Here is a 20,807-nt window from a genome sequence, read left to right as displayed (position 1 = left end):
TGTTCCTAACTCCACACAAAAACGAACTGCTGCTCCAACTGTAACTGAGGCAACTTATTGTAAATAATATTCTTGAAATGACATCTTTTACTGCCAACTACAAAAACCCACTATTTAATTACTATGAAAAAGAAAGATGAATTTAATCCGAGTCAAAGTTATTTCGTTTTTCAGTTCAAGTGAAAAAATGAATGAGTATGTATGTATGGCCAACGAACAGATATATAGAACAAATTGTGATGGATTAATGGGAGAAGTTGAAGAAAAAAGATACTCTAGTGGAGTAATTGGTAAAGAAAAAGGAAATACATAAAATCCGAAAGTAGTAAATGTAATAAGTGTTACTACCAAACTCACCAGAAATGGAATAATTACAACAATTTACAATTTGCAATTTACATTTTACAATTTCCATTTTACAGAGAGAGTGAGAGATGGAGACTGGTTGGCTGCCTTTGCCTTTGCCTTCCTTAAAAGCTCTCCCTTTATTACAACTAATATTAAAATAAAATACCTCAACAAAAGAATATCATATGGGGTGTTCATCCCACGCGCCTATGTACTATGTGTTTGTTAATTAAAAGTGAAAAGTTGAACCATCTTTAAACAGTAGTTGATGTAATGTGATTAATTAGTAAGTTAAATGAAATAGTAAGAGCCTCAAGACGTAATTATTTGATTTCAGTTAAGTTTTCATATTATATTATGGGTCTCTCTCTCTCTCTCTCTGGTAAAAGAAGAAAGAGAGTAGTATTGTAGTAATCATTAGAGTCTTATGTTTCCCTGAATGCTTAGAATAGAAAGGAGGGACATTCATTCATTATAAAGCTTGCTTTTTTTTACCCTCTTCCGATCCTCTTTTTTTTTTTTTTTTTTTTTTTTTTTTAATTTGTATAAAAACTTAGATGAAATGTGATACAATTAAAATTGGCACCACCAAAAATAAAAATAATGAATCTTTATTGAGGGGAATGGATCCACCCCCCTTTTGTAGGCAAATATATTTCCTTCCTAAAATTAGGAGTAAAATTAATGGTGAAGATGGACTCATTAATAATAATATGGGTCGAGAATTTCGGATCATTCTTCCTAGTACAGTTAGAGTATAAGTAATGAAGTTAGGCACACGCGCATGAGATGCACGTGCACAAAGCCAAGAGCCAAAAACTCCAGGTCCAGGTCCAGGTGCTCTTCTCTCCTCTCCTCTTTTAACAACAACAACTAACCCACTCTTCTTCTTCTTCTTCTTCTTCTTCTTCTTCAGCTCACTTCCCCATTCTGCATACATTCATTCAGTCTCTCCAAAACCAAAACCGAAGAGAGAGAGAGAGAGAGAGAGAGATAGAGAGAGAGAGAGAGAGAGAGAGAGAAGCAAACATAGCAATTAATGATCAGATGAATCGTCTAGCAACAGTAGCAGAAGAGCCCATAAACGAAGAAAATACAAACAGTAGCAGAAGTAAGAAAGTGGGACAAACATGGAAAAAATGGATCAGAAACCATTTCCCACATATTTTCATGAACAAGAAATCTGACCTCAAGATTCTTCTAAGTGTTCTTGGCTGCCCCCTCTTCCCTGTCTCTCTTCATCCCAAAAACCCCATTATTATTTCTCAAGTAAGCTGTTCCTTCACTACATATTTCTATTAGATATTTTATTCTAAAATTGTACAGATGTATATTTTGCTTTTCCGATGATATAAAGTATAGTTTGAAAAAGTCAAACAAATAGAGTGTAGTTTTCTAGGTTTGCTTTTACTTTCTGCACCATTCATTCCTCTATAGGATCAGTTGTTTAATACTCCCACTACACTATCTTGGTTACTTCACGTACCATTGTCCCATTCCCATTGTTAATTTGTTTTCCCCCAACACAAATTTAAGCTTTTACGCCATGCTAATGCTTCACGTACCATTCCCATTGATTTTTAAAGAAAATATTATATTTGATCTCATTTTTTTTCCCGGTATATTATATTGTTCTTGGACGAGATTTGCTTTCATCATGTTGAATCCAAGCAATAGAATCATGATTGGGGCCAGTCCCTACAAACTTCTTTATTTCCATTTAATGCACTATGTTGAAAATTGTATTCCAGCATTTACTGCTCCCATTTAATTCAGAATTTAATGCCTCATAGGTATCTTCGTCGGCCCAATACATTATACAGCACTTCACGGCCGCAACCGGCTGCCGGAAACTGTCCGGAGTTGTCAAGAACATGTATGCTACCGGGAAGGTGGTGATGGGGCTGGTGGATGACCCCAGCTCGAAAAGCTCACCCGCCACTCCAAGCAGCAGCAACTCACAGAAGGGCTGCTTTGTCATTTGGCAAATGGTGCCTGACCGATGGTTGGTGGAGCTAGTTGTCGGTGGTCACAAGGTAGTGGCTGGCAGTGACGGAAGCGTGGCTTGGCGGCACACCCCTTGGCTCGGTGCTCACGCCGCTAAAGGAGGTGTTCGGCCTCTCCGACGAGCTCTTCAGGCAAGTAACTATATATCATTACACAAAAATAGAGGTGGAATATTCCGGCGGGATATTCCCTTCCCAAGTTTCATGCACTGTATGTAGGAAGAGTAAGGGCAGAGCAACTTTCCCCTATAGTATCTTTTTCATTGATGGTATACATACAACCTTCCATGACTTCATTTCTTTTTTGGTCAGAAAGGGTAACCTTTATTTTTAGAAAATATTTTCCCCAAACAAGAATTATTACTTCAACTGCAGTCTACCTCTTTTTCCCTATGACAGCTATTTTATCTTCTGTAATTTTTTTACCCTTAACTTGCACTACTGGTATACTTCACCAACCACTAGTACTACCTCCACAGCTAGAATTCACTCCTATGAATACCAATGCTTTAAATACTCACCTATAAAAAAAAAAAAATTAATAATGAATTTTTCAGCCCCACAAAACAATTTAATTGAATAATAATAATGACTAACCGCTATTCCAGGGACTCGATCCAGTGGCCATATCAACAGTTTTCTCCACAGCGCAGTACATGGGAGAAAAGCACATGTCAAGCATCGACTGCTTCGTGCTGAAACTATCAGCCGAGCATTCAGACCTAGCCGAGAGGAGTGACAGCTCAGCAGAGATGATCAAGCACGTAACCCTTGGTTACTTTAGCCAGAGGAGTGGCTTGCTTGTCTACTTAGAAGACTCCTACTTAACCAGAATACAGACCCCTGGTTCCCGCCCCACCTACTGGGAGACCACCATGTCCACCAAAGTGGAGGACTATCGGTCTGTGGAGGGTATGATGATTGCTCATTCGGGCCAATCGAGCGTCATCATTACAAGATTCGGTGACAATATGAAGGCTGGAGCTGAGGTGACTAGGATGGAAGAGACTTACGTAATTGATGACCTGGCTTTTAATGTACCTGGTCTTTCTCTAGATTACTTCATCCCTCCCGATGAGATACAAAAGGATTTTCCGGAGGAAAGTCTTGATTGGAGATCGCCTTTACATCGATAAAAACACTTTTTTGCCTGTTACATGTTGTCCTTTATGATTTCAAACTGCTAATGAGCTTTTGGTCTTCAACATTTGACTCTTCCTTTGGTGCATGCATTGTATTGGTTAATGCAGGAGCAGCCAATTTTCCTTTGTGTGTAACTAATTGTAATCTGCAAAGAGCAGAACAGCATATTAAAATTCTCCCCATTTTGTACATCTTCTGGAATTTTGCATAAAAAAAGACTAGTTTTCGCAATTATAGTTCAGATATATCTCTCTCTTAAAAGGAAGACGATGATACATATAATTATGCAGTTCAATGTCACTTCAAAGACGATAATTGCACAATCTTATTGCCTTAAGCTAATATGTTTAGAAATACTTTACACAGCAGAAGTTGTTCTGCTAGGCAACGTAATTGCTTACATCAGCTAACATTATTCAATCATATATTATGATCTGTGGCAGCAAGAATAGTAACAAATTACAATTCTTTATTGGATTCAAAGATATATATATATATATATATATGCTCTCCTCAATTTGTATTTCTTACTAAGCATTAATAGAGGAGGGCCGATTTTGACTAGGAATAAAAAAAATCACTTACTCAAACCCTTCAATTGCTTCCATGGAAGCAGCAGCGAACACTTTGCCCCTCAACGGCCGTGTAGCCATTGTAACAGGAGCATCCCGCGGAATCGGCAGAGCAATTGCAATCCACCGGCGCGAAACTTGTAATCAACTACGCTGCAACTCTAACCAAGCCGATCTCCTGGTTTCTGACCAACTCTAACTGCGTGGCGACGGAGTTATTTTATTTATGCGGGGGGTAAAAGTGAAGAAACGGTGCAGAGATTGGTGGACAATGGGCCGATTGGGTGAGCCCAATGACGTGGCACAGACTGTTGGGTTTTTTTTTTTTTAATTATCAAAAAAAAAAAAGACTGTTGGGTTTTTGGTTAGTGATGCTGGCCAGTGGGTACATAAAGGGCCAAGTCATTCGTGTCAATATAATGGTGGATTTGTTGTTTAATTGCCAAATATATTTTTGAATTGCAGTCTTTATTATTGCATGCTTGAAATAATAGTAATATTTTTGTTGAAGCCATCTACAATATAGTAGTAAAATAACACGAAATGCTAAAAAGTTAACAAAAAAGTTGCAAATGAATTAAAATTGCACCGAGAACTAGTAAAACCCGCACTATGAATAGCATTTTAATATCGCAAATTGTGAACAAGTCAGATAGAAATGAAGGCAATTAATCATGGAACAAAAATATGAATGCTGTCTTACACAAGGTAGGTGATGAGAATTAAAATCAGCATGCATGGTCCCACTCCTTTTAATTTCCTGCAGCAAAAATGCATGTTAATTGTGCAAGTGGTGCAGAGTGGACCTTTTCATTACAGATTTGTATCTAGATTCTTCAAAATAATGATGGGCCCTATATTAAGTTGATAATCAACATTTGTTAGCTCCAAAACAGATATTTTTATCCATCTTTCTCACCAGTATTTTCAAGTTATATACATGTATCGACGACCGACCGGGAAAAATATTAATAATTAATTAAGTTGTAAGTATTTGAATATTTTTTCCAATAACTACGACGAGAAATAATCTTATATCTCAACACAAGTTGATGTCAAAGTATGGACTTTTTCTTAATCCTAAAAAAAAAAAGGTCTGCATCTGCAATCAATGATAACCTGCATGCAGCAGGCACTATAAAACATCACATTATGTAGCTACAAATTATTCAACAACACCAAAATTATCAGATTTCAGATAATTGAATTGAGATGGCAAATATAATCTCCTCCAATCCAGCCATGCAAGATCTCAAGATCACATTCCAAGAATCCAGCCTTGTTCTTCCATTACAACAAACCGAGATAAAATCTTTTTTCTTGTCCAACATAGACCAGATTCTTAACTACAGAATCCCAACGGTCTCTTTCTTCTCGGCCAATCCAGATTATCCACCACAACTTGTGTCCGAGAGGCTCAAATTGGCACTCCAGAAAGTTCTTGTACCTTACGACTTTATTGCTGGAAGATTTAAGCTGAACCAAGAAACAGGCCGCCTTGAGATCGACTGCAACTCGGCTGGGGTTGGCTTCGTAGTGGCTTCCTCTGAGTTTTCTCTCGCTGAGATTGGTGACTTGCTTTCTCCCAACCTCGGATTCCAACAGCTTGCTGTCCATACGTTAACGGATAACCTCGCACCAAACGACCATGCTAACCCGCCTTTAATTCTTCAGGTTTGTACTAAGTGCAACTTCGTTTGAGAGTATATCGGACATATAAATATCAAATGATTCACCTCACTAACATCTGAAGCTTTTAAAACATGTGCTTCAGTCAACATACACAAATTAACAGTCTAAAATAATTTATTTCTCGACAAGTAAAATAAAAAATTATATTTACAATGAAAAAGAAATTCATAATCTATTTTAAAAAGTTTTGCGGACATAAAAATTGTGAATATTAATTGTCATGAATCACAGGTAACATCATTCAAATGTGGTGGTTTTGCAATCGGCATGTCAGTTAATCACATCCTATTAGACGGCCTAAGCGCCAAAGCATTCAGCCAGAATCTCGCCTCACAAGCCTTCGAGGGCGACAAGCCATTTGCTGTCATTCCGTTCTTTGACCGCCGCCTCATGTCCGCCAGGTCGCCGCCGCTCGTTGCTTTCACACACCCGGAGTTTTTCAAACCAGACCTCCCAACGGGAACCAGCGGCCCTCCGGTCTTCGACTGCAAGAAAGAAGAACTAGAGTTCAAAGTCTTCAAACTAACCCCAACCGACATCAATTTTCTCAAGGAAAAGGCGAAAAGGCCCGAAACAAGAATCAGCAGCTTCAACGCTGCGGCAACACTCATCTGGCGGTGCAAGGCCCTATCCTACGGCGAAAATCAGAAAGACGAAGAAAGAGTTTCCACTTTTCTTAACGTTGTCGACTTACGGTCAAGGCTGAGTCCTCCGTTGCCGGATCCCTACTGCGGAAACGCAATTCTAGTTGCTTACACGTCGGAGAAATGCCGGAATCTGGAAAAGATGCTGTTTTCCGAACTGGTGAAAATCGTGGCGGAGTCGCCGGCGAGAGTCAGCGACGAGTACGCGAGATCTGTAATAGATTGGCTGGAGATTAACAGAGGGCTGCCGTGTGGAGAGTACATGGTGAGTTCGTGGCTGAGATTGGGGTTTGAGGAGGTGGTGTTCCCATGGGGTAAGCCACAGCACAGTGGGCCTGTGGTCAACCATAGGAAAGACATCTGTTGGATATTTCCAAGTAGTAACAATGATGGAGCAATTAATGCGTTGGTTTCACTGCCTGCTAAGGAAATGGAGCGATTTGAATCCCATTTCTGCAACTTCTTCACCTCCACTAATAATTCTTCTTCTGTGTCTGCTGAGCCAACAACCACTACTATATCGCCTGATGAGCTCGTTGCACAAGGTTTGACGACTGCGGTTTAATTTATTTGCGGGCAGCGGTCACTATGATTATATCTGCGAGAGTTTCGAGCTTAAATTAAAAATAAATCAATAAAAAATCATTGTTAGAATGATCTTTGGACAAGTTGACATTCTATGCTATAATTTGTAGTAAGTTGTGTTTGTGGGTTGTTGATCTGATCAACATGCTGTATAACTGTTGGTAGTTGGATATGAAAGATTGTTGGTTATTCTCTTTTTAAGTTCTTGTGGTTAAATAGTTTTGATAATCTTGAAACTCGTTTTTCTTTCAGAACGAAAACCAATAATATAATAGTGTGCATTTGGAAGTGAGCAGAAGCCAATTTTGAACAAAGGAGAATGTTAAAACATGATAGAAGAATGTGTAAAGTTCTTCCTTTAGTTGCCCCAAATCTTGAAAAACATAGTTGCACATACTAATTAACGTAAAATTCTCTCCTTTGTTTCCTCCGTCTACAATTAACTTATACAGAGTACTGGTGGCCGGAAGTTAAGATTTAAAACTAATTACGTACCTTACCTAGCTAGTAGCAGAATTAATTATCTCCTAACGAGAGTTGGTGTAACGTACCTATGAATTATGATAGACTGATTCCTATATGCTGCTAATCTTCATCGAAATTCAAATGTTGTAAATTATATGCTTACTTAGGGTAGGGTGGGCTAATTTCAATTTTGTAGCACTAACTACTGTTAGGTAAGTGTGTGAATTGAGGTGCTGGCAAAAAAAAAATACCTTCTTCCTTTGACTTTCTCCTCCACTTCAAAACTGCTATTTAAGGAAACCATCTTCTGTCTTTTCCTAATAACTTTGCTTTTGCCAATACAATAATGGCAGCTTTCTTTAATCTGAGTTCATCCACCTCACTCCTTGCATCAAAAACTAATGTCAAATTGTACTCAAACTATAGCAAACATACTGAAAAGAGAATGCTGTATATTTGTCAAAGCAGAAATCCTGTAATAAAGTGTAGTGGGATTTCACCTGTTTTCCAAGACACGACCGCTAGCCAAGGTGTGGAGATGTGCACTCGTGATGGTATTGGTATTGTCCAGTTTCTTACAGGAAAATCCTTTCTTATTACTGGTGGAACAGGCTTTCTAGGAAAAGGTATACATATATATACACACATGCGCATGCATGCATGAAGCCTAGCTTGCACTCAATCTACTGTTTGTTGTGTGAATTTCAGTTCTGATAGAGAAAATACTACGAACAGCTCCTGACGTCAGCAAAATATTTGTCTTGATCAAGGCTAAGAGCAAAGAAGCTGCAGCACAAAGATTGAAAAATGAAGTTCGATAAATTTCTCATTTTCATTTTATCTCTTATTTATCTAGCTAATAAAACAGTTTCTTATGATTTTGTATGGTGTTTCGTATACGGTAGATAATTGATGAAGAAGGACTATTCAAGGGGCTCAGGCAAATCCATGGAAAATCTTATCAAGCTTTCATGCTGAGCAAGTTGGTTCCTGTGGTCGGAAACGTGTGCGAATCCGACCTAGGTGTAGATGAAGATGAAGCAAATTTCATAGCCAAAGAGGTTGATGTAATCATCAATTCTGCAGCTAATACCACTTTTGACGAAAGGTCATATATATAAACGGGCATTTTATATTTAATTAAAAAGATACACAATTTCATTTCAATCTATCAGTAAAATATCGAAATTAAATTTATCAGGTATGATACAGCTCTTGATATAAACACTCTTGGACCTAAGCGTACAATAGGTTTCGCCAAAAAATGCGACAAACTGAAGCTCTTCCTACAAGTATCAACAGGCAAGTATGCATGCATGCATGTATGTATGTGTATGTAAAATGCTTAGCAGAAGATGTTTAACCAGAGTTCTATTTGCATCAGCTTATGTGAATGGACAAAGACAAGGAAAAATCATGGAAAAGCCTTTCTGCTTCGGTCAAAGCATACACGCATCATCACTTCCCAAATTGAGTATTGAAGATGAAATAAAACTAGTCTCACAATCAAATGAATCTCGGAAAATGAAAGAGCTGGGGATACATAGGTGAAGTATTCAATTCGCTAGTTTCCATGTACTGATAAAAGTATCGATTTTGCAGAATTAAATCCAAGTACTATACTATTTATTATATATATCTCAGGGCAAACTCATTCGGTTGGCAAGATACATACGTATTCACAAAGGCTATGGGGGAAATGATGATAGATAGTCTAAGAGGCGATATACCAGTCGTCATAACTAGACCAAGTATTATCGAGAGCACGTACACAGAACCTTTCCCTGGATGGATCGAAGGAAACAAGTAATTTAAATCATATATATATATATATATATATATATATATATATTATTGCATTATCTTCATTTATTTATTTATTTTGCAATATTTTCAGGGTGATGGATCCATTGATACTATTGTATGGAAAGGGGCACATAACGGGATTTCCAGGAGATGACAATGGAGTCCTTGATGTAGTATGTAGCTATATATAATATACCCTCAATTTCATAGTACATATAATCCAACTTATAAATAAAGACTTACAAATAATGTCTTGATTTAGGTTCCAGCAGATATGGTTGTCAATGCAATCTTGGCAGCCATGGCGAAACACGGGACATCTGAAAAACCAGGATGTAATATTTACCAGGTTGCTTCATCTGTTGCAAACCCCTTGTTATTAAAGGACTTGGCCAAATTTGTCAGCCAACATTTCTCTTCATCACCGTTTATCGACTCAAAAGGGATTCCAGTTCGTGTGCCACCTCTACAGCTCCACATGTCCAAGGAAGATTTCTCCGCTCACCTTTTGAGGCATACGAAGAATCGAACTGGACTAGGAAATTTGTCCAAAACTGACGAGAAGTTGTCTCGTAAGCTCAATATCATCTGCAAAAAATTAGTCGAGCAAGCAAATTATTTAGCAGATGTATATGGACCCTACACTTTCTACGGTGGAAGGTAATAAGTATCTAGGATATATGCTTTTCGTAAATTTTCAGACAGTTAATGTGTAATAGTAATAACAGGTTCGACAACAGCAACACCAAGAGGTTAATGGAATGCATGTCGAAGGAAGAAATACAAACGTTCGGATTTGATGTTGAGAGTATCGATTGGAAAGATTACATCACGAATATCCACATTCCAGGTCTGAGGAGGCATGTAATGAAAGGAAGAGGTCTCAATTGAAGAAACGAATCGCATAGCATTTTCAATTTTTTTTATTCCGACTTGTGTACTTCCCTGCAAGAACAGATAAAACGAAAAACTTCCTGTTTGCGGTTTGATGCAATAAATTAGCCGAAATATTTAACAAGATCAATATTTACGAACGGCAAATGGCATCCATTCTAATCTCATATATATATGTCACAAAAAATGTGGATACACCCCTATTCTATACAATAAGCATCTATAACCAGACTAGCAGCACAATCACGAGAAAAATAAGATGCTTCGATAATTGAAAAAACAAAAAGCATCACAAGCCTAGGTGAGAGAACATAGAAGGGACAAGGTCAACAACAGACCAAGCAAGGCCAGCGTACTGAATTAGCCTTATGCCACTATCAACATCGAATGAGGTCTGTTTGGATGAAAATAATAGTCTCTGTATATAACCAGATTGCTTTATTTCGTCCGATTTCTTGTCTGAAGCAATGCTGTTTAAGGCAGGTACGTAGGTCGTTGATCTTACTGGGATTCCCAAAGCATTTGCAAGAATGGGAAGAATCCATTTGGCTAGAGCTTTGCTACAAAATTTCACAATGAGAATTGTTGGAATTCCGAGTAGTAATCGGCCAGCCAATGCAGATATTGTGAGTTGAGGAGAAAATACACGTGCTACGTTTTCGTGGTGGAACTGGTGATATGTTTGGTGGACCCCGATCACCTGGATGATATGATTATTCGTAATGAAAATCTTGACAGAAAAATATGAACTTATTTAGTAGGAAAAAAAAAACGGAACTTACAATTCCCAGGGCAACACCATCAAAAGCTGTGTGAAACTCGAAGCTTGGCGTTGGAAATTCAGGCGTTGGATAAGCAAAGAGTAACATGAAGCTAAGGGTAGACCAGAATGACACAACTGCAGCACAGGAAAAAAAAAATCTCTAAGTTTCAAGATTTTAACCAACAACGGCGAACAAATTAAATAAAGATAAATGTTGTTGGAAATTACGAAATTGCTGATAGGGATTAGTATAGTACCGTTTTGACCAGAAACTATGAAATTATCAATGTCTTCGGAAACACAGAGCCATATTGCCAATATACCCAATCCAAAAGCGAGACCGGCAATAATGTCGATCAGGCTGTGCATTCCAAGGTATATCCTCCCTACAAATAAAACAAAATTATTACCACAGTAAGAGAACTAATAGCATGCAACTAGGAATACTATGTAACAAACTGAAACTTACCGAATCCAGTGAGACCCACAACCAAACAAACCATTGTGAAACCAAATATTTGTGTAAAGGCGTCACTGCTTCCATTATAGGCAAGAATGTAGTGCAACAAATACCTGAAGTTGCCAAAAAAACACTACTTTTTTACAAAAAAAAGGAAATACGGAATATATTTTCACTAAAACTGGTGCAAATAGATAAAAAAAAATATGAAGTCTTTGCTTCTGAGTCATCTCAGGGAAAAATTGAAGTGAGCAAATGAAAAAGATGTGAATCAAATTGAAGCGAGCAGATTTTCATACCCGGACAAGCAAACAGTATTAAGAGTGTGTGAAGACGGTAATCCGTATTCCATGGCATTTTCCTCCTCGTCTTTAGTGGCTGTTACTCTTCTCACGGGTGGAGAGCTAGGTCTAGGTGCTGACACCACATCCTACGAGACATAATCATTAACGGGATCAACAAAACTGACTGATTGAGATTGAGCATCTGTATTTGCAAAGATTGACATAATTTGTAGAACAATGAAGAAAGAAGTTACCTTTATACAGTTTCCAATATAGTCACAAAAGGCCATCAAGAGGGTCATTTGTCTAGCCAATTTGCAATGCCCAGTCTAACACACAAAACCCACAACATATAAATTAAGTAAAAGAGGAATTTTTTTTTTTTAATTAAATTGCCATTTAAGTGCATTCAACCAAAAGGGTGTGTTGCAGAAACATACCCAGAAAAGCAATGGAAGAAAAGCAGTGTAGAAAGGCACAGAAACAATACATGACAACACAGAAAACAAGGCATCCAAATATCTATGCTGGTACTTCTGCAAAACAACCCCAAAAAAATTAAAAATCCAATCTTTAAACTTAATTTTATAAATCTGGGATAACAAACCTGGATCTTGAGAATAATGGGGATGCCAGAAATCACGCGTCCCGATACCCATGGCTGTGTGAGAGATCTGAGCTTTCGAGTAACATTAAAAAAGGAAGAAATCAGAATCCACAATCCTATTCCACATAGAAAAATTACTTGCCAACCGATTATGCTTTCCATTTATTTATTTTCTCTCTCTAGAATAAATTCACACCCTCTCCCTCCTGGAAAAAAAAACAAGGGGAAAAGGAGAGAGAGAGGATGAAAGAGAAGAATGAGAAATTAATGAACTTTTCAAAGGTGGGTGTCACAAAATTCACAAGTGCCTAAAAGTTTGTTTTTTTAAAATTCAAGATTTGGGTGCTAATAATAATAATATTGAATGTTCTTGTGGACTCATGACAGGCCATAGAAGCTTCGGAGGTCATTCAGCTAACAAGACAGCTAATGATTATGGTATATATATATGTATGGCCCTCCTTTTTTTTTTTCTTTTTAATGTATTGAATTGTTGATAACAAAATAAAAAATACCACTGAAAACTGAAAAATTCCAAAAATATTTATAAACAAGAAACACATGAAAATAAGAAAATAATACTATTGCACATAAGTTATTAATAATAAGACCTAATTCTTATTTCTTAGGATTGAGTTATAATTGGATTGTAGAAGCACACATTGACTAGAGTTAGAGAACGTTTTCCACTCTAGTATTTGAAGTTATAGAGTTCTACTCAAATTCGAAAAGGTGTTTTTTTTTTTCTTAAATAAATAGTAAACAAAATTTGAAAAAGATTGAAAGTATCCAAACAATAAAATCTAAGAATCACTTAAAATACGCCTATATTTCTTCTTTTTCTTCTCTCCGGTTAGGGTTAGAAAAAAAATTCACCTTTTTTTGAAGAACATCAAACATACTTGAAAACGCACCGGTATACATTGTGAAGACGCAATTGAATACTCAGGTTTTGATATTTATCGCTTTTGCCTTTTTTGCCGGTGTTTAATAATTTATTTTATTGGTGTCTTTTATTTTATTTTATTGGTGTTTTGATATTTATCTATCTAGTTGAAGACCATGTATATCTGTTTGTTTTTTTTGCTTACATTGCTGCCTGCTGCCCTGATTTTGTGTTTTTAATTCTGATTGTTAGGCATTGGTTCATAAATTAACAAAATTTAAATTGTCTACTCTTTGATTTGTTGCAGACTGTTGATTTGTGAATACTTGAATCGAACTACATTCGCATTAGTGAACCGGTACACCAGTTCTAGAAGGAGGTTTTGATAACTGTTTTTGTTTCGAATATGAGTTCTTCATGGGCTGATGCTGTTGAGAATGGATCTATTGATATTGTCCGAACTAACGGTGGGAATGAACGCAAGTCGGCTCCCACCAAGGTATCATATGTTCCACCACACCTCAGAAACAGACCACCACCTGCATCCGAGCCACCTGCTTCGTCACTTAACGGCCCACCGTCAAGTAATGATAGATTTAGGCAGAGTGGACCCACAAATGGCTCGGAATGGGCTGGTCCTAGGCCCGGTTATGGACGCCAGGCATATAGGGGTAGGGTGAGAGAGGCCAACCCTTTTGGAAAAGACGATGCAGATGCTGACACGGGGTCTTTGACTAATGAACAACAGGACAATACGGGTATCAACTTTGATGCGTACGAGGATATCCCTGTAGAGACGAGTGGTGATAATGTTCCACCACCAGTAAACACGTTTGCTGATATAGAATGGGGTGATGCAATCAATATGAATATTAAGAGGTGTAAGTATGTGAAACCGACTCCTGTTCAGCGGCATGCGATACCTATTTCTCTAGCAGGGAGGGATTTGATGGCTTGTGCTCAGACAGGTTCCGGAAAGACTGCCGCCTTTTGCTTCCCTATTATTAGTGGAATTATCAATGGAAATCATCCTCTGAATAAGCAACGTGGAACTCGCACCGTTTTTCCACTTGCTCTTATTCTCTCACCGACGAGAGAACTCACAGTACAGGTGAGCTTGCTGTAGTGAAAATTAAATACTTGTGCTTTTGAGAACTGTAACTTCTGACGCGTGTGTTGCTTTTGATTTGCAGATACAGGGGGAAGCTGCAAAGTTTGCCTTCCAAACTGGTGTCAGAGTTGTTGTTGCATATGGAGGGGCACCGATACATGGCCAGGTTAATCCTTTTATTTATTTTTTGATACATTTTGTTATGTGGAAAAGATTATTTGGCGCACTTCTTGACGTCAACATCAGCAACTTGACCTATCTGAGCTGCATATTTTTTGTCTTGTATGAACGACATCTATTTAACCGTGAAAAATGTGTAGTTCAATTCAAAATTAGATCATTTGGAGTATGAATAAGTAAACTAGCACAATTTGCAGAATGTCGACACACTCAAACTAGTATATTTATATCTTATATTGTTCAGTATTTGATTAGGTTTTTAATGAATTTATAAACTTGCTGCTATAAGATCTTATTGAAACCCATGCTAGTGTTATTTGTCTTAGTAGTAATGTCAGGAGAATCATGCTTATTTCTTGATTTGTCGGTCTTATTTAGTTGGCAGAGGATCCTGGAATTGTGCTAATGTTGATTTGAATATTTGTGCAGCTGCGTGAACTTGATAAAGGGGTTGATATTCTGGTGGCGACTCCTGGAAGATTGGTTGATTTGCTTGAGAGAGCCAAAGTTTCATTACAAATGATAAGATATTTGGCTCTTGACGAGGCAGATAGAATGCTTGATATGGGTTTTGAGCCTCAAATCAGAAAGATAGTCGAACAAATGGATATGCCTCCTCGTGGTATAAGACAGACATTGCTATTTAGCGCCACCTTTCCAAAAGAAATCCAGGTCATCACTCTACATATTTTCCCGTTTTCTTCATCTTCACTTGTTTTTAACTTGAAGCTTTTTCTAATTTAATATTTAGTGCTTAGTGACTGCCGTTCTTGGATAATAATTATGAGCTACTGTTTGATGGTAATTTAGGATGTATAGTAAGTAACTTTTAGAACATAATTTGATGGACAAATGGATTTTTATGCAAGATGTTATGTCGTTGAATATGAATTGTTTCGTCATTTTGCTTCAGATTTTATGTGGCCTGTTACTAAACTAGAATTGGATCTTATTCTGTTGTGCTGTGAAGACAGATACATTGTTTGCAAATGAATCTTCTGAAATTCTATATTTTTGACATGCAGAGACTGGCATCGGATTTTCTTTCGAATTACATTTTCTTGGCAGTTGGGAGAGTTGGTTCTAGTACAGACTTAATCGTTCAAAGAGTTGAATTTGTTCAGGAGTGCGACAAAAGGAGCCATTTGATGGATCTTATTCATGCACAGAGAGCAAATGGAGTTCACGGAAAGGTAATTAATTCAATGTCTTATGACAAAAAAATGTCATTTTCTAAATATTTTTTTCTTTCCAAAATGTAAATTTCTAATATTTTTTTTGTTTCTATTATATGAATTGGGCAGCAAGCTCTTACATTAGTGTTTGTGGAAACGAAGAAGGGAGCCGACGCATTGGAACATTGGTTGTGTCTTAATGACTTTCCTGCAACTACTATTCATGGTGATAGAACTCAACAGGTAATATCAGATACTAATGCCTTTGTCGATACGTTTTACCAATTTTTTTTTATTTGTAATTTATAACGCACTCGATCTCGATTCATATATAATTCCAGGAAAGAGAGTATGCATTAAAATCATTCAAGAGTGGAAGAACACCTATGCTAGTGGCAACAGATGTGGCAGCTCGTGGTCTCGATATTCCACATGTCGCACACGTAATCAACTTTGACCTTCCGAACGACATTGATGACTATGTTCACCGAATAGGGCGTACAGGGCGTGCTGGCAAGATGGGATTGGCTACAGCGTTTTTTAATGAGAATAACATGTCGATGGCAAAGCCACTAGCTGAGTTGATGAAGGAAGCAAATCAAGAGGTTCCTGACTGGTTGACTCGGTTTGCAAATCGAGCTTCTTCATATGGAGGTAAGAGTAAGGGCCGTTTTGGTGGCCGTGATTTTAGAAGAGATTCCTCTTATAATAATAATAATAATAATAGGACCGGAAATACCAATACCAATACCAATGGAGGAGGTAGCAGGACCACCGGCGGCGGCGGTTATGGAAGTTATAGTGGAGGAAATGGCCCTGAGTTTAGCAGCGCTTGGGATTAGAGTTTCTAAGTTAACTTTTTTTATTTCTTTTTTTATTTTGCAGAATATGTATAAATTTTATTTCAAGTTATTAGGAACTGTTTGCCTTAAATCAATTTTTTTGTCAAAAGGTTTGCACTTATTAGGATTCTCTTGGATTCATTGTTATGTAAAGATTCATTGTCTCTACAGTACTTCCAAGGGGCCCCCTTTTTCTCCCCTCCAACACACACATTATATATATTAACAAAAATAAAATCAACGTTTAATCTGTCAATTATTTGTTGTTTTTTTTGTAACAACTAGTTTAATAATAAGACTGAAAATGCAACTAAAATATATTCTATAAGAATGTCAATTTGAGTTGGCCAACAAACAATTAATTAATTAATTAATTAGCATAATAGTAAATTAAATTGTCCGTTTGGGTTTTGATGATTGTGGTGTAGTCAATTTTGCATTAAATGTAAGGCAGTGCACATCTGCTATACCAGCTAAGCGTCTCAGATTCCATAAAATAAATATAAATGCTGCTCAACCAATTATTTATTATTTCTTTTCCTCACATAGAAACCCCCAGGCCCCAACAATATATCTATGTGCATCGATTTGTTACAAATTACCCCAATTTTACTCCACCAACTATGTCACGTTGTATTGGTTCCTTGGACCTAATTCTTGTTTACAATTTGTATATATCTATCTATACATGTAGATATATACAACTTACCTATAATATATATATACAAGGTACAAGAAGTTTCCAATTGTAAAAGATTTAGCTCCTTATTTTGTATATATATATAAAAAGCTGGGGACTTTTCTCCTAATTACAGAGCTCTCTCTATATATCAGCTAGAAATAAAAAGAGTAGTGATTTGAGAGAAGGAATGGAGTCTGAGAAAGATTTGATGAAACCCTTGAATGAAGGAGGAGATCAGTTGAAAAATGGAGGGAGTACAGATTATAATATGAACTGGATGAGCAGAATGAGAGCAGATTTCATTCAACGGTTGCCTGACAAAGTTAAATCATGTGGGATTATTGATCCTGAAAATCTTGTCAATCTTGATCTTTCAGCTGCCAAAGGATTCATTAATCAAGGTCATCTCTCTCTCTCTCTCTCAGCTACCAAGTTAGATCTAGTTTCTTGGATTAATGGTTATAAAATGGTTGCCTTTAAAAAATATTGAAACTTGTTTCAGAAATTTATATGTATACATGCCCACTTCATCATAATGCATAGATAATCAATTTGAATCGTCAACTTTATCATTAATCAAGGCTGTTTATAAAGCTGGAGACTTTAAACTTTCTACTATGTTGTATCTATATATATATATATATATATATATACAGTTGCAACTGTGCCTGCAACTTATAAACCTAATTCATGAAAATCAAAATTTACCAAGATATTTTTTTATTTTCTTTATTTATATCCCAGCTAAAGTAAACTACAAAAAGGTCTTGAAAATCATGACGTCCCTAGATAAAACTTGACTAATCATACATATATGAAGATATATATATATATATATATAGTGTGTGTGTGTGTGTGTGTAGGTGGGTTGGTGTGTGTTGGAGACCGCATCGCCTTCATTAGCCAATTAATATTAATTGCAAATAATAACACAAAATAATTGACGATGACGAAATCACTGATGCATGCACTTGTGTTTATATATATAGTAGAGATGATCGATGAACAAGCTTTAGATGGAAAATTAAATTAAATTATTCATTATCTATAAATAGTCGAACATGTCGATTCTTCAACAGCAGCCCATATTATTATATGCTTAATTATTACTAATTAATAATCGAGTACACAACAAAAACAATGTTTAAAAACATAAAATACAGTTTAAGAAAGTGACCATGAGATTTTGTCTTCAATTTATTTAACTAAAAGGTTGACTTTTGACCTTATTTTATTCACTAATTTGTATTTTTTTCGATTTTTAAGTCACCTGGCTGATTGGCTGAGATGTAGATCTAGAAATTATAGATATTGAATTATCTTCAGATTGTGTTCATTTAAAACAAACATATCAGATATTTGTTTGTCATTTTGCTTCAAAAGGTTTCCTATTAGAGTGTGATTTAGTTGCTATCTTTAAAGCACGTTTCTTTTACATGCAAATCTTTGTGTATAAAAAGGAATGAGGTGTGATGAATAACTAATTAGTAAGAATATAATCAATGGATGCAGAATCGCCATTGTTGTTAAGTACAAGTGAAAAACCAAATCCCATAAACCAAATAAATTGGTATTCTGTCAATACTTTGAAAAATGATTTCTTGTCTAAGTTGCCTCCCAAGATTAAGACCGCGCTTGATCCCGAGTCCCCTTTTCTTCTTGATTTTTCTAAAACCACTAGTACCTTAACTCAAGGTAACAACTTCATTTGAGTTTCCTCGATTTTTTATTTTTTTTTTATAAATATTATTGACATTGTCTTTAATTATCATGTTTTAGGTGAGAAAGATTACTACGAAAGACAATTTGCCACATTGAAGTCGTTTGAGGAAGTCGACTCGCTTGTTTCGTCCAATGTAATTGACGAAGAACTTGATCGTCAAGAACTATCACAAAATGAAAGAGCAATGAACATTTCCAATTGGGCTAATGTCTTCCTCCTCGCGTTTAAGGTTTGATTAACATTTACTAATCTTTTAATTGAGATATGATTATTATCTGTCACTAAATTGATCCAACTTCGACAAACTTCAGATTTACGCCACAGTTCAAAGTGGCTCATTGGCCATTGCAGCGTCTACTCTCGACTCTTTGCTCGATCTCATGGCGGGTGGGATACTATGGTTTACTCATTTATCGATGAAAAGCATAAATATTTACAAATATCCTATTGGAAAACTGCGTGTTCAACCGGTAGGCATCATCATCTTCGCTGCAATAATGGCCACTCTTGGTGAGTTTTATTTGCAATATTCAATTATTAACCGATAAAAGAAAAGTGGCTTTTCAAAAGATGAATATATATAAATGGAGTTATTGTTTAGGGTTTCAAGTGCTGGTACAAGCTGTAGAACAGCTGATTAAAGACAACCCTTCGGAAAAGATGAATTCCAGTCAATTGATGTGGTTGTACATCATCATGCTCACTGCAACCGGAGTGAAACTTGTTCTTTGGATTTATTGCAGAAGCTCCGGTAACAAGATCGTCCGTGCCTACGCTAAGGTAAAATCCCATTTCAAGAATTTAACGATTTCAAGTTTTTTTTCGACACTTAGTGAACTACACATTATAATGATCTAATCATATAGGACCATTATTTCGATGTGGTGACAAATGTCGTGGGATTGGTCGCTGCTGTTCTCGGTGATAGATTTTACTGGTGGATCGATCCAGTTGGCGCTATTGCCTTAGCTGTCTACACTATCACTAATTGGTCCGGAACAGTGCTTGAGAATGCAGGTTTACTTCATCTTCTTACTCTTAGATCTATTAATTAAAAATGAAGAAAATAAGTAGCTAAGGTTTGTGTAGCATGCATGTATTATTATTTAGTTTAGTTTAGTTAGTTCCCTAATTGTTATTCGTTTTTGTAGTTTCACTAGTTGGACAATCGGCTCCACCAGAAGTACTGCAGAAACTTACATATCTTGTTCTGAGGCACGACTCGAAGATCAAGCGCGTTGATACAGTTCGTGCTTACACCTTTGGTGTTCTTTACTTCGTTGAGGTATTAACCTCGTTAATTAACGTCTATTTGTGTCATCAAAAATCACACCTCAACTTTCTTTTTCAATACGTGGCGTAAATGATATATAAAATTGGCTTTGGATTGATCGATGTAGGTTGATATAGAGCTCCCGGAAGATTTGCGGTTGATAGAAGCGCATGCAATCGGAGAATCACTGCAGATAAAGATTGAGGAACTTCCGGAAGTTGAAAGGGCATTTGTTCATCTTGATTACGAGTGCGATCACAAGCCCGAGCATACGGTCCTCAATAAACTTCCAAATAGTGACCCCTAACTAATTAAGTTACTTGTTATGATGATAACTTATAATACTATGATTCAGAAATTTGAAGGAGGTTAATAGCATGCAATTGGAGTTGAACAAACTTAATGACATCATGTAGATGTCTGAAATTTGAAAAATGACTTGGGTAGTCTTTGTATAAGTTTTGGGAAATATATTATGAGTTTACTTACTTGTACTATAGCTATTTATATAAATATCGTTTCATTGATTTGTAAACGGTCGAGCAAAATTACAAAAAATCGAATATCACGCCCTTTTTGCTCGAAATAGCTGAAATTTTCAAAAAAAAAAAAAACGTTTTTTAATACTCAAATATATAGTATTTAAGATGTTTATCTATATGCAGT

At 36.6% G+C, this 20,807-nt stretch overlaps 6 protein-coding genes and 1 long non-coding RNA gene across 11 annotated transcripts; 5 read left to right on the top strand and 2 right to left on the bottom strand.

The window, feature by feature from the left end:
• Nucleotides 1–1,025: 1,025 nt before the first annotated feature.
• On the top strand, nt 1,026–3,728 carry LOC105955260 (lipase (DUF620)). The gene is made up of 3 exons (XM_012978978.2): nt 1,026–1,617; nt 2,142–2,486; nt 2,963–3,728. The coding sequence occupies exons 1-3, from the start codon at nt 1,396–1,398 to the stop codon at nt 3,488–3,490; spliced, it is 1,095 nt and encodes a 364-aa protein (XP_012834432.2). The 5' UTR covers nt 1,026–1,395; the 3' UTR covers nt 3,491–3,728.
• A 1,382-nt stretch (nt 3,729–5,110) lies between these two features.
• On the top strand, nt 5,111–7,191 carry LOC105955258 (acyltransferase GLAUCE). The gene is made up of 2 exons (XM_012978976.2): nt 5,111–5,743; nt 5,993–7,191. Exons 1-2 carry the CDS (start codon nt 5,282–5,284, stop codon nt 6,968–6,970), a joined length of 1,440 nt encoding a protein of 479 aa, XP_012834430.2. The 5' UTR covers nt 5,111–5,281; the 3' UTR covers nt 6,971–7,191.
• A 517-nt stretch (nt 7,192–7,708) lies between these two features.
• Nucleotides 7,709–10,175, bottom strand: LOC148767790 (uncharacterized). The gene is made up of 4 exons (XR_016033994.1): nt 10,050–10,175; nt 9,505–9,849; nt 7,956–8,241; nt 7,709–7,837 (listed from the first exon to the last, which is right to left on the bottom strand). It is a non-coding gene; the product is annotated as an uncharacterized LOC148767790 (long non-coding RNA).
• On the top strand, nt 7,802–10,302 carry LOC105955257 (fatty acyl-CoA reductase 2, chloroplastic). Its single transcript, XM_012978975.2, has 9 exons — nt 7,802–8,081; nt 8,164–8,267; nt 8,361–8,563; nt 8,657–8,757; nt 8,840–9,002; nt 9,100–9,261; nt 9,353–9,434; nt 9,524–9,921; nt 9,990–10,302. Exons 1-9 carry the CDS (start codon nt 7,802–7,804, stop codon nt 10,150–10,152), a joined length of 1,656 nt encoding a protein of 551 aa, XP_012834429.2. The 3' UTR covers nt 10,153–10,302.
• On the bottom strand, nt 10,288–12,781 carry SPP1 (Phosphatidic acid phosphatase (PAP2) family protein). The gene is made up of 8 exons (XM_012978977.2): nt 12,270–12,781; nt 12,103–12,198; nt 11,917–11,991; nt 11,678–11,808; nt 11,388–11,491; nt 11,176–11,304; nt 10,938–11,053; nt 10,288–10,855 (listed from the first exon to the last, which is right to left on the bottom strand). The coding sequence occupies exons 1-8, from the start codon at nt 12,429–12,431 to the stop codon at nt 10,445–10,447; spliced, it is 1,224 nt and encodes a 407-aa protein (XP_012834431.2). The 5' UTR covers nt 12,432–12,781; the 3' UTR covers nt 10,288–10,444.
• LOC105955256 (DEAD-box ATP-dependent RNA helicase 37) lies at nt 12,657–16,633 on the top strand. 4 transcript variants are annotated; one of them, XM_088824531.1, is made up of 7 exons: nt 12,657–12,707; nt 13,463–14,266; nt 14,349–14,432; nt 14,876–15,118; nt 15,472–15,639; nt 15,751–15,864; nt 15,963–16,633. In XM_088824531.1, exons 2-7 carry the CDS (start codon nt 13,562–13,564, stop codon nt 16,461–16,463), a joined length of 1,815 nt encoding a protein of 604 aa, XP_088680657.1. In that variant the 5' UTR covers nt 12,657–12,707; nt 13,463–13,561; the 3' UTR covers nt 16,464–16,633. The 4 variants fall into 4 exon arrangements, with proteins under 4 accessions (XP_088680657.1, XP_012834427.2, XP_088680656.1 ...); XM_012978973.2 differs by lacking the exon at nt 12,657–12,707 and adding an exon at nt 12,903–13,218; XM_088824530.1 differs by lacking the exon at nt 12,657–12,707 and adding an exon at nt 12,927–13,001.
• Nucleotides 16,634–17,198: 565 nt separating this feature from the next.
• On the top strand, nt 17,199–20,676 carry LOC105955255 (Cation efflux family protein). Of its 2 annotated transcripts, none has more exons than XM_012978971.2 (7): nt 17,199–17,546; nt 18,925–19,097; nt 19,180–19,378; nt 19,470–19,648; nt 19,735–19,885; nt 20,020–20,153; nt 20,269–20,676. In XM_012978971.2, exons 1-7 carry the CDS (start codon nt 17,333–17,335, stop codon nt 20,446–20,448), a joined length of 1,230 nt encoding a protein of 409 aa, XP_012834425.2. In that variant the 5' UTR covers nt 17,199–17,332; the 3' UTR covers nt 20,449–20,676. The 2 variants fall into 2 exon arrangements, with proteins under 2 accessions (XP_012834425.2, XP_012834426.2); XM_012978972.2 differs by lacking the exon at nt 17,199–17,546 and adding an exon at nt 18,616–18,840.
• Nucleotides 20,677–20,807: the final 131 nt, after the last annotated feature.

This window comes from Erythranthe guttata, chromosome 10 (assembly GCF_056151865.1).
Source record: "Erythranthe guttata isolate IM_541 chromosome 10, IM_541, whole genome shotgun sequence".
Classification (NCBI taxonomy): Eukaryota; Viridiplantae; Streptophyta; class Magnoliopsida; order Lamiales; family Phrymaceae; genus Erythranthe; species Erythranthe guttata.
Note: the sequence above shows the minus strand (reverse complement) of the source record. Positions and strands in the feature narration are given on the sequence as shown.